General features: G+C 44.9%; 1 protein-coding gene across 2 annotated transcripts; it reads right to left on the minus strand.

The window, feature by feature from the left end:
• Nucleotides 1-5,204: 5,204 nt before the first annotated feature.
• LOC137803969 (G1/S-specific cyclin-D1-like) lies at nt 5,205-11,327 on the minus strand. Of its 2 annotated transcripts, XM_068602871.1 has the most exons (6): nt 11,127-11,149; nt 10,756-11,009; nt 9,064-9,279; nt 7,946-8,105; nt 7,263-7,411; nt 5,205-6,651 (listed from the first exon to the last, which is right to left on the minus strand). In XM_068602871.1, the coding sequence occupies exons 2-6, from the start codon at nt 10,957-10,959 to the stop codon at nt 6,490-6,492; spliced, it is 891 nt and encodes a 296-aa protein (XP_068458972.1). In that variant the 5' UTR covers nt 10,960-11,009; nt 11,127-11,149; the 3' UTR covers nt 5,205-6,489. The 2 variants fall into 2 exon arrangements, with proteins under 2 accessions (XP_068458972.1, XP_068458971.1); XM_068602870.1 differs by having other exon boundaries at nt 10,756-11,327.
• Between the last annotated feature and the right edge of the window lie 1,347 nt (nt 11,328-12,674).

Consider the following 12,674-nt stretch of genomic DNA (forward strand, 5'->3'; position numbering starts at 1 on the left):
CCTGATGCTACGTTCACACCGAACGCGACAAAATTTGGTCGCGTGACCAGATTACATGTAAAGTCAATGCACAGCCGCGTAGACGCGACTTTTCTGGGGAGCAACGCGTTTGAGGCGACAGGATCCTAAATCCTGAAGCCTGAATCCTGAAGCCTGAATCCTGAGGCTTGAATCCTGAGGCTTGAATCCTGAGGCTTGAATCCTGAGGCTTGAATCCTGGAGCCTGATTGAAGCGATCTAGTGTTCACACACAACACAAAGTGTTTCTTATCTCATCAAACTGAAGCGCCACGCAGCATTTCATACACATTTCTGTCATTGTGGCTGTTTGGAAGTGCAGAGCTGTGTGAATGATCTCCTGCAGCCTGAGTGTGTCACAGCGTTCGACTGCAGGACGAGTGAGTTTGTCCTCTGACCCAACAGGACACTTTGAGGCTTTACAGCTTAAACAAGTTCATTCAAGTCATTGTGTGTTTTCATGTGATATATTATCCATTCTGGGATAATGTTTGAACTTTTGTGACCTCACTGAAACCAGTGAACATGTCACATCCTTCATCGTCTGCGTGGTTTATCACACATATTGTGATTCATTAATCACATTTCTTGACGGCAGCCTTTTCTTTCATGTGTGTTAAGCGTCTTTGACTTCACAGGAAAAGTCATTCGGATGACTTTTTACTTTCTTCATGTTACTGCCTCCCGTCTGGAAACAGAGCAAAGTCCCTGTTTGTTCAAGGTGAGCGGCGTCAGAGCTAAAACCCTACGGAGCAGATCAGTCTCAGTATCGGCAAATACACACATAAACATTCATAAATGCACACATGAACATTCACAAATAGATTACATACAAATGCAGAAATATATAGTTGTGATTTTGTGAATCCTTCTGTGTGCATAAAGTGTACTTTCAGTGTGTTGATGGTTTAATGTGTATTTTATATTTCTGGTTGGATGAAGATCCTATGAGGTCAAAACTAGTTCTCTTGTATTCTGTTGGGAAACAGTTAATTAATCTCAGAGTGACTGTGTTTCTTCTGACATCTTCCTTTTGTTGTAACAATGCACACAGAGTTCAAACGGCATGAGTCAGGGTTTGGAGACTGTTATCCAAAGGTTACAAGTTAAACTAACAAAGGTCTCTATTGACGTGGGAATCCTGCTGATAACGAGGCAGATCGGCCTCACGTGTACTTCTAGAAGAAAGAGGTCTGGAAAGACCTGAAGGAATCCACCAGAGAGGATGTCACCTGCACACATGAGGCCACACGGCAGCAGAGTCGCAGCTGCAGGTGCACAAGTTGAGCCGGGTGTTTGTCAGATAACTCTGGATTCTTTTGTTGTTGAACAAAACTGAAATTTCTCATCAAGCAGCAAGCTCCTGAAATGTAATTTCATTGAACTGGAACTCTGTTCCATCACCTGATCAATTCATTTAGTCTGATCACATTTTGATTGAGTACAGGACCCTGTGATGGCGTCGTGATAGCATGATAGCATGGTAGCATAGCGTGTTAGCTGGAGGCAAAACAAAGGAACGAGTAGAGACAGAAGTAAAGTGAAAGTAAAGTGTATAAAGGACCCTGTGGCTGCGTTGTTGGTGTCAGTGGTGTACGACTCCAACTTGAAGTTGTGTTACCTTTGAGATGAAAAACTGTGATTCAAGACTTACAAAGTCACACTATTGGTAAAGATGTACAGTAACAGAGATCATATATGGCTAGTTTAGCTTAGCCTGCGCTAACTTTAGCTGCCAGAGCGGTCGCAGCACAACATTTTGAACGCTAAACTATTAGAGGGATAGATTAGAAACTTTTATTGCTCCCCAGTGGGGAAACTCATTTGTCACTAAAAGTCATACAGACAACAGACTCATGCCGACTGATTGGCCCACAGGATCAGAGGAAATGTTCCCTCTATGCTAAACTATTGAAGATATGTACAACAAACACTCTGAATAGTTTAGCTTAGCCTCTGCTAACTGTGAACACACTGCGCACGCAGAGAGCTAAGCTATTTGAGAGATGGAGGGAATAGTTGCTAATACTTTAGCCTTCTGCTAACGGGGAGCTTCAAGGCTGTTTGAAACATTTTCTCTCCATCTCAGAAGCGCTAAGATAGCTCTTCCAGATAACTCCATCTTTGCAGTGGAGGCAGCTCTTTGCTCTTCATGCCTGGTTTCTTCAGGTGAGTAAATGTCGGGCCATCCAGCACATAGTCAGTGAAACTCTTCCGCCATTGTTTAAAAACAAGACGACACAACTTGCTAGCGTTAGCTACGGTGTTCAGAGTTATTCGGCCTCCACTTACATCATGGTCACTAACAGAGAAGTGGTCTGCAGCACACATTAGCAAATCAGGTGTTATCTCAAGCAGGCCTGATGCAACTTATCAAAGGATCATTAGTCACCTATCAGGTGTGAGACAGAGATAGAGCACATACAACATACCTGGACTGGCAGGGACGTTTGGTTGCATATTAGAAACATGAGTAAGTCATGAGAATTGTCCAAACAGTTGAGAGAAAAGATCATTGCCTTGCACAAAACAAGGAAAAGGATACAACGAGATAGCGAAAGCACTGCATGTTCCTAGAGATAAGGTTGGCAGCATAGTTCAAAAGTTCAAAGTTAAAGGAACATTGGCTGCAAAGACCTGGAAGTGGCAGGAAGAGGAAGCTATTAATGGCTGCCACCAGATTTCTGAGGAGGCCTGTGGCCAAAAACCCTCGAGTGCGTGCAAAGACCTGCAGCAAGACTCGGTGGCAACCGTTGGACCTTTAAACAAGTCAATGATCTCAAGTCCACCAAGGACCTGGAAGCTTCTAGTGGCCGTCACAATATGCTGACCTGACAAATCTCTGGTGTGACGGAGATGTGAAGGAGACGCTGCAGCACCCAAACCCAAGACTGTTATCGCCCATCAGGGATGGACTGAGATTCCTCATGCACGCTGTCACAACCTGCTGTCGTCGTGCATCACGTTTGCATCAGGAACTAACAGCAAAAGGGTGCTAAAGATGCTAATACTGAGAGCAAAGACCTCAGGAGTTAAGGCGACACAGCAAAACTCTTTTGGTCATCGCTCCATCAGGCCGTCGGATGTTTCAACCTATAATGCAAAGAATGTGTCTAAAAATCCCAGGTGGTCGTGAGGAAAGAAGCACCAGAATCAAGCTGGCTACAGCGGGGAGCTAGCGGAAAGCTAACAGGGAACTAGCAGCAGCACTAACTGGCTACAGCAGGGAGCTAACAGAGAGCAAACAGGGAGCTAGCAGCAGCGCTAGCTGGCTACAGCGGGGAGCTAGCGGGGAGAAAAAACAGGGAGCTAGCAGCAGCGCTAGCTGGCTACAGCAGGGAGCTAGCGGAGACACTCACCGATGGTAGTATCGTCTTGTAACCTGACTTTTACGTTTGTTTGTTTCTGCCGGCCGAGACAACTTATCATCTCTTTTGACTTCCGGGTCATGACTTAGGAGGGAGGGAGGGAGGAAGGGAGGAAGGGAGGAAGGAGGAGGGGGGAAGGGAAGAGGGAGGAGGGAGAGAGGGGGCAGCGGGATCTTGAGCATGCTCTAAGGCGCATAGTCCAGTTCCTAATCCGATTCACCGTTTACATGCCGGGATGTCTGAATTATCAACCGAGTGGGATCGAGTCATCCAGGAGTGTTGATCGGATCGTAGTCGGACTGCAGTTATTCAAACAAATGTGTTTACATGAACCGGATCATTTAATTTCAGGCCGACTAAGCCAGTAATTCTGCAGGTTCCTTCAGGAACCTCATGCATGTAAAGTCTCTGCACTTCTGCAGCAGTTCAGATGCAAATGGATCCCCCTCCTGCCATAAGACCAGGAGAAGATCCCCAGACCACAGGTGGTCCAGTTGTTCCCTTTGTTCCTCAAACCAAAAGCTCTTCTGTCGACACTAAACCCCCATCGGTGTGTAAACGACCTCTTCATGACTCCAGACCCACGTGACCTGATCAACACTGTATTGTGTTTCAATACATTCCATGAATCATTATGAAGTAATGAAACACATACAGTGACCTTCTTATAATAATATCCCTTATTAATTATCATATCCCTCTCTTGTATTTTATTATGCACATTAAACAATTCTTATTCTTATTCATGTGCAAGTCCGATATTCACACTTCAGACTATTACAAGTCTACAAAACCAACAAACAGCTGAGAAGAGTTGAATACTTTTGTCACTTTGTGTTGAATCAGGAGAAACCACCAGTGACATGAGTCGTGTTGAGTTATTTAAAGAGTCATCGTTCAAGTTGTTTATTGAAAACCTGACAGTTTGTAAATGTTGCCAAAAAACCTAATTTTCCAAGCATTACGTCGAGCATTAAGCACCATGTCACATATCATATATATATAACTAACGCAGCTCTGTCCGGGTTCAAACACATTCTGACCACATCTCCATGACTTTAAACTAGATTTCCATGACTTTAAACTACATTTCCATGACTTTTATTCACATTTCTATGACTTTAAACTAAATGCTCATCAGCAAACATTGTGTGAAATGTGTGTGTGTGAACAGTAAAAAGTGATAAAATGTAGTATTTAAACAAACAATGAGGATTCAAAGCATACAGTAAACCTTAAATGACTCAAATGAATTAGAGATTAAAAGAATAAACATTTATATAGACGCCTGTATGTATGCTGCTGATATTTTGAGCCTCTTTCTTTTAAAAGCAGATTCATTATTTATAACTCAGCGTGAATGAACGTCATGAACACATGAATACAACACATTTACACCACTTTTAGGGATTTTTTATTATTTAAAGGGCGCTCCCAGGCCTGTAAATGAACATTTTAAAACTGCTGTTCCAGGTGTTTCATGAGCGTGTGAACCCCGCCTGCATCGAGGCTTTCATCCGTAGAAGATTGTTCTCTCCGTCTCGTTGCTTCGTGAAGAGAAAGACGGATTCCAGCCTGCGTCTGGGTTTTGGCGCTGACGTCTGCTGACTCAGCAGGTCAGAGTTCACTGCTGCTCAGCGTGCTCGCTCATGTCGGCGATGAGACGCCCGGCCAGGAATTTAAAAGGTCCACTTAAGCATTTAGTGGGGTCTATTGGCAGAAAGTCAAGAGAATAATCAAAATAAAAAGTGTATAATTAACTGAAAACATAAATTTGTCAGAGTGAAATGATAGAAACAGCAACAGTGTCATCAGTTCTTTAATTCATCTTTACAAAGACACACAAACAGCACCAACATGAGGCTCAACCTGATACAAGCTTATGTCATGAGGGCCATGCCCGTCACACCAAATATAAAAAACAACTACAAAAAGGTCATCACGCCGTCGCAGGAACATTTGTTGAGGCTTCTCGATTCCAGAAGCAGAATATTTGTACCTTCAAGTTTGAGAACAGCAGCTGGATCCATAAACAGACTTTCCATCAGGACAACTCAACCGTTACAATAAATAAAAAGTACACCTGGTATCTTATCTTACACAATGCAGGCCGGTTATTCCCTTTTCCTGGAGAGCGGTGAGCGCTGGGTTCAGGTTGATTTAACCGGAGACAACACACACATTGAAGAGTGAATAGTAGTGTTTTGAGACTTTTCCTCAGGTGAAAAAGCAGTGACTCATGTCAGAGAACTTGAGAAAGAGACCGCACCGCCCTCTAGTGGTGCAACGCGAGCACCGCATCCCACCTGAGCAGCGGTTCACTCACACCTTCCTCGTGGGGCCAGGTGAGGTTGAGACGTCTCTGTCCATGTCCTGAAGCATCACATTCCAGCTCACACGGACAACTTCATGTTTTCATCACGTGACTGTGTTCAACGTCTTATTCTACACGCGGACCGGCCCCAGTGTTCATCACACAAAAGAGAAAAGACCAATGAAAAACATTACAAATACAAGTTACTGTTCAGATTATGACTTACATGTTCAAATCAAAAGACTTAGATTGGGTCAGACAACACATGACTGTAGACGCAGCAGAGTATAACATGTCATACGAGGGGAAACATACAATAAAAGAATAGTTTTAAACTGCTTTTCAGTACTCGCTTATGTCCAAACACACATTTTAAAAAGGTCACACATTTATTTTCCATTTGATTTGACGCTCTTAACGTGTGCTCCAACACTCCAGGAGAAGTGGGTCATTAAAATATCTGCAAGTTACTTTCCTACAAGAGATGTCTGAAGGCGGCGAGACGTGTCGGCCTCGGTGGAGCGACGTTCGGTCGGCCGTCGGGTCGGTCGGTACCGAGGCCCACGGGTCAGAAGCCCCACTGAACAGGCCTGGGTAGAGTTTCGGTGTCGGCTGAACGCCAGTCTTAAAGGTCATCGGTGTGCTGGACGCGTGATGGCGGCCGCTCCCCCTCCAGTCCTCTCTGGACTCGGTGTGAGGAGTGAGTCTCGATGCCGTCAGCGCGCCAAAGGTTACGCAGCACATGGTGTGTGTTTGTGAGGCCCGGTCCGCTCCGTCTGCAGCGCGCCATCAGATGTTCACGTCCCGGACGTCTGTGGGTGTCGTCGAGAGGTCCTGCCCCTCGCCGAGGCTCTTAGCTTCCATGGTGACCGAGTGTTGGGGTTGTTGCGCCTGTCGCAGGCTCGTCTCCAGCAGCGACTCGATCTGCTCCTGACACGCCCGGAGACAGTCCTGAGGAAGGAAGGAAGGAAGGAAGGAAGGAAGGAAGGAAAGAGAGAGAGACAGAGAGTCAGTTTGGAAATCAGAGACTATGAATTTATTTTATTTATTCAAACCGTTGAAAACCTCCTTTTTTTTCCTGTTTGAGTGTTTTTCCCTGTTTGAGTCGTCGTAGGAACCCCAAATTAATGTCAATACTTGTGTTTATTGTGTGTATTTGTTCAGCAAAGTCTTGGGATAAAAATGTACATCTGCTTTAAAAAAAAAAATCACTTTTAAAAGATGTTTTGATGGTAACTATGAACATCCAGCATGATATGAGCCAGATTCCCCCAAAAAAGCCTCCTGGAGCGTCAATAAGACACCTTTATGGAAAGATTAGGACCTAAAGAATCAGAATCTGCAACAACAAACACAATAAAATAAAGACTTGTTCTGTTAGGAAGGAGTTTCAGTCAAGAAACTGTGTCGTTCGGTTCAAAAATGTAAAAGTTACGTATTTTATGCCAAAAGAGTGTCTGAATGGGGCATGCTGGGACTTAAAATGGACGCCCCAGAGCAGTCTGCAGCAAAGCTAAAACCCCTTTTCCCCCGTCTGTCTGTCTGTGTACTCGTGGACCCACCGGGTCGCTCCGGATGGTCTGTGCCAGCTGCTCCGTCAGCTTCTGAGACGTCGCGGCGTCGCCGGCCATTCTGGTCTGCAGGCCCTCCATCGCCGCCACCATGCTGCCCGCCGCCACCATGGAGGGAGGGCTGGCAATGAAGTTCACGTCTGCAGAAGCATCGAAACGAAACGTTAACGCGGAGCACTTTGAAAAGAAAAGGAACAAGAAGGAGTCAAGAAAGCAACATCAGGAGGTCTGATGAGTTGAAGAGTCAGACTCAACAGCCCCGTGTTCAGGTGGATGTGATGAAACTGTTAGCTTCAGCAGTAGTAGCTGTAGTTAGCATTGCTAGCTGGAAGCCGCCATTGACACGGCGAGAGCCGCCGACAGGCAAAGTGTTCCCAATCTCAGAAAGCAGATCTTAGAAAAGGTGCTCAAACCAACAGACATCCAGTGTTGACTTTAAAGTAGAATACAGCGGTCCAACTCAATAGAGTCTATTAAATAGAGATAGAATAGTATCAAATGGCCTACAGAGCCATGGAAGAGTCATATCTGCATTTTATTTGGGGTGGAAAAATTAACCCACTGATGTACGAGTTGGTTTCATGCAGTTAGAGGTGGAGTTGCCATCTCAGCAACCTCAACAGGTGACATGAACTTAAGTGAATGGGAGTTTGGTGAAGCAGTCAGGCGCTCACCTGTGGCACACAGAGCCACGAAGGTCTGCGCGTGCTTCCTGAGTATAGGCCGGTTCTCCCTCCTGACGGGCAGCTGGGACAGGAAGTGGTCGATGAAGTCGAGCGGGGTCACCGAGGCCAGGTCCCATTTCAGCTTGTTCAAGACCAGCAGCTCCATTTGCTGCGTGGACGGAGAGACAGAAGGACACGTTCAAGTGTGAGCCAACGGACAGATGCTGGGATTAAGGTGGGGATGGAGGGGTTTTATGTCTACTTATTGGGATTTTGAGCTTTAAGGGTGCACTGCAGGAAAGGGCTGAGGTCATCACAACCCATTAGGGAGCTTCCTCTGGGGACCAGCAATGTCCAGTCAACTTCATGACAATGCACCCGATTTTTTCCAAGATACTTATTGCCCCCAATGCACCAAACCTAGAAAATAACACCTTCATTGATGCACCCGGGGTACCCTGAAGGCATCATATTTAAATCACAGACATCACAGAATTACCAATATTTTAAGTAAAGTGTATATATGAGCAACATTGTTGGATATTAGAGATTTCCTTATCTTTTAACTTGGCCTAAATAATAAAAAAGTTCAAAACTACAAAGTGGATGAGAGTAAATTATTGACATGATAGAGATAAAAGTTTAACTCGAGGTAACAGAGTGACACCTCTTTCCTCTGACTATCTTTGGCTGACAGCTTCCTGCAGAGAGCAACAGAACATCAAGTGATCAACAGAGTGTACTTTTAGCAGTCAGTTGTTTATTTATACAACGATAGTATTTATTAATCATTTATCTTCAATAAAATGGGGTCAAATTATGAGCTGTTGATTCCCTTTAGCTCTCCAAACGGATACTGCAGCTTTCGGTTGCTGCAGACTCATTTCATGCACTAACATATGGAACAAGTGTTCTTTAAAGTCACTTTCAGTGCGTCTGGGCCTTTAGTCGCAGCCTCGTCTGTTGGTGACGTGATGAGATGGTCCGGAGATTACACAAACTATTAGACGTCCTCCTCTAGGGGCCAGCAAATCCATAACCAATATGGCCGCTAGCCAGCGATACCTCGAAACCAAAGCTCCTACTTAAGAGCTTACAACGGTCGCGTCCCCGCTCAGACGACCTACCAGCAGCTGGGCGGGCGTGACCGAGTTGTCCGTGTAGATGCAGAGCTTCTCCGCGGTGAGAGGGATGGTCTCCTTCAGCTTGGACGCCAGGAACATGCAGGCGGCTCCCAGGATCTGCAGGTGGCTCTTCTTGGTGGGCTCCACCGACAGGAAGCGGTCCATGTAGTTCATGGCCAGAGGGAAGACCTCCTCCTCGCATTTCTGCTCCTCACACACCTGCAGACAAGCAAAGCAGATGCTGATGAGTTATTACAACTCATACTGGATACTTCAGCCCAGTCACAATGATGCCAATAAGAGATTAGAGCACTGGTTTCTGCATAAAACAAGAGTTCAGGTATCTGAGTTGAGAAGGAAAATAAATAAAATATATATAAATTGACTGGCACTTATGCTAAAAAATGATAAATTGTTTTACTGCATATGGTGCAGGCAAATTAGGTCACAAGTCCGTGGGAAGCTGGTTAAAGATTTATATAAGATCGGTTTAAAGCAGTTAGTTTGCAAACAACTTAGACTTGGTTGTAAAGTTGACTATTTGTAAGAAAAGGTTTCAGGCCGGTCATAAATCATGAGGGAGGAATGGGGCCAGCAGTGAATGCAAAGATGTCGACTGGGGTGAACATGAAATACCATTTATGGCACGACAAAAGAAATGTACATGCAGAAATATTTCATTGACATGTAACAATTACCGACTCAAAAGCGCTGGTTGCAGCTACAGTACTGTTCGTTCTTTTTATTGGTTTCGTGCCATTAACTTAACAAGTTAAGGCAACAAATTCGAGGTAGATCCATTTGTTGCATTTATTTAGATGCATTTCCCTGTCATTTCTCGTCCAATTACCGAGAAAAGGGGTCGACATGGTGGGAAGCAACGTTACAAAAGAAGTGAGGAATGCTCGAGAAAACCAGCTCACAGAGTGCTGTGGTTCACTAACATCTTGGCTTATGAATAAATAAACTAAAGATGTTTCATTAATTTAATGTACAGTTGAATAAAACGTAAGTACTGTTATCTCAGAGAGCTTTAAAGCCACACAAAGGCATCGCGTGGTCTTCGCGGCCAGCTTGCGACAATAAGACAAGAGTTTTAATAAAGTCATTTATCCATAAGTTATGTCCGCAACTGTTATTTCATCGAAACGTTACAGTAAAATACGCGTTTATTGAAGACATTAATACTTAGAGGACCTCATTGAGTGTTGAAAAGCGGCTGCATTGTCCTCCAACAGGTTGAACACATGTAACTAAAGCGTTACGTTACAGTCCGTTACGTTACTCCAGCTGAGCGCCGTCCAGAAGCTCCGTTCAGAAGCACAAGGAACATGCGGCATTACGTAACTCATCGAGTCACTTTAGATCCTCCTGATACAAGTTTGACCTTAAATTGGACATAAATGTCCGTCATCTTTTGGACAACCGAAACAAAGTGCACGAGCACCTTTTCTTCCTCTTCTCGTGGCCCCAAAATGCTGCGTGGTGCTTCGGAGCCGTCTGAACGCACTCCTCACCGGAGAAGAGTTGCATGAAAGCTCGAATGCCGAATTTACCACCGTCCCTCAATGCCTCTCGAAAAGACCTTCCTGGACCCAGGACCGTCGCACTTAAAACAAGATGAACTTTCTAAAAACCCCGTTTTGTCGACGCGGGTCTCCGCAACACGTCACATTATATCGGCGTTGAACTCACCTCCAACATCCAGGTGGCCACTATCCTCCTCATGTACGGAGCTACTTCCCTCTGGACGCATTTGAAGTAGTTGGCAGCGGGGAGGTACTTGTCCTCCGCCCGCAGCAGCGCGTGCAGGACCCGGTCGTTCAGCAGGTTGGCGTCCCGGTAGGCCCTCCGGATGACGGGCCTGTCCCCCTCACAGCACAGCAGCCGGGGATCCATGACGCCGGCCCGGCAGCTCTGGCTCTTCTAGCGGTCTCCTTTGTGTGTCCCTGCGGGGACGAACCTCACAACTAGCTTAAACTTAGCGATACTTATTGTTCCCCGCTCCTCATGTTGCGGACACAGCGGTCCTACAACTCGTTTTAACTCGCGAGAGAGTTACTAACTTCAGCTACAGGTCGGACGAGCCGTGAGCGCCAGATGTCGTCGATAAAACGCGTCCTCGCTGGTCTCGGTCGGTTCGGTTTATCCGGTGTCGTCGGGCTTTTCAGTTTCTTTCTTTTGTTGCACGAGACGGAACTCCGGGCGCGCGCTGCTGCTCTCTCTCTCTCTCGCGCGCTCTCTCTCTCGCTCTCGCTCTCCCTCTCTCTCTCCGCCGGCCATGTGCAACGCGTTTACCTGCTGCGCGTGCTCTTCTTGGCCGCGGACAGCTCATTAGCATACCGTGACGACACATCCGGTCCAAAGTGTCAAAATAAAACCACGCAACATTTTTTCACCAGTCGTTGAGGGTAACATCAGCCGCACCCCGTTTCTAAAAAGGTGTGTTAACCCAGTAGTTGTGGACCTGTTAGTCCACAAAAAACACACTTTATCGTGGTACCAACGATAGAAATGACATCGAAATGACATTGATACTGGCCGGGATTTAGCTTTATTATTATTATTGTTGAACTTGCAAATGTTTTACTTTTAATTTAAAGTAGGAAGTCATTGACTTCCGCTTCAGAGTTAAGACTGGCGAGCTTGATTCTGAAACACACACACACACACACACACACACACACACACACACACGCACACACACACGCACACACATACACACACACACGCACACACATACACACAAAACACCAAAAAATGAAAATGAAAGTTCCAACAACCTTGGGAGATCTAGAAGATATTAACAGTTTAGAACTCTCCGAATGGACTGATACTCATAAAGCTTGGTTATATTTTAGCTATATTATGAAATATAACTCACACTCAGAGGGAGCATTAAAAACATCTTACACAAAAGAAACATACAAAGGTAGATTACTGTTTGTTTGTTTTTATTTCATTTAGTTTACAAACGTTTCAATCCTCTAAACATTGAGGTGAGACAGGCAGTAAGACTAGTCTTACATATATAGATATATAGAGATCTATATCTATATAGATCTCTATATATCTATATATATAAATATATATCATCATGACAAGTGAGCTAATAATAATGAGGAACTCCTCCCTCGGGGAAATTGGCTGCAAAGCACTGATAAAATAATGAAATATGTAATTTAATGCAATATACTTGTGTGTCACATGTGTCATTCTGCTCTTTCTGTGTGTTTGCATGTCTTCTTGTCCCCGTGTGGTTTCCTCTGGTGACCTCCCACAGTCCAAAGACTGAAAATAGTCCCAAACAAATGCACAAAAGCACAAAAACTACTAGGTTTGTGTGCCAATCTAAGCTGGAGCCCGTTAGTGTGAGGAGCACTAGATGAGTCTCTATGGAGAAGAACATCAAAGTGGGGCAGATTCAAAAAGACGGCAATTCATGCAGTGTTAATAATAATGCAGTGTTAATAATAATGATTATATGTATTATATATATATTAATACATAGTATATATATACAGTGCATGCTGGGAGAAGCTGCAGCAGCCCAAGATTCAGTGTCTACGGTCTGGAGACCACCAAGCGTCGGTTTGTAGCGTGCTAGCTAGTCT

This window comes from Clinocottus analis, unplaced genomic scaffold (assembly GCF_023055335.1).
Source record: "Clinocottus analis isolate CAN_PGR_092001 unplaced genomic scaffold, fCliAna1.0.p SCAF_6, whole genome shotgun sequence".
Taxonomy (NCBI): Eukaryota; Metazoa; Chordata; class Actinopteri; order Perciformes; family Cottidae; genus Clinocottus; species Clinocottus analis.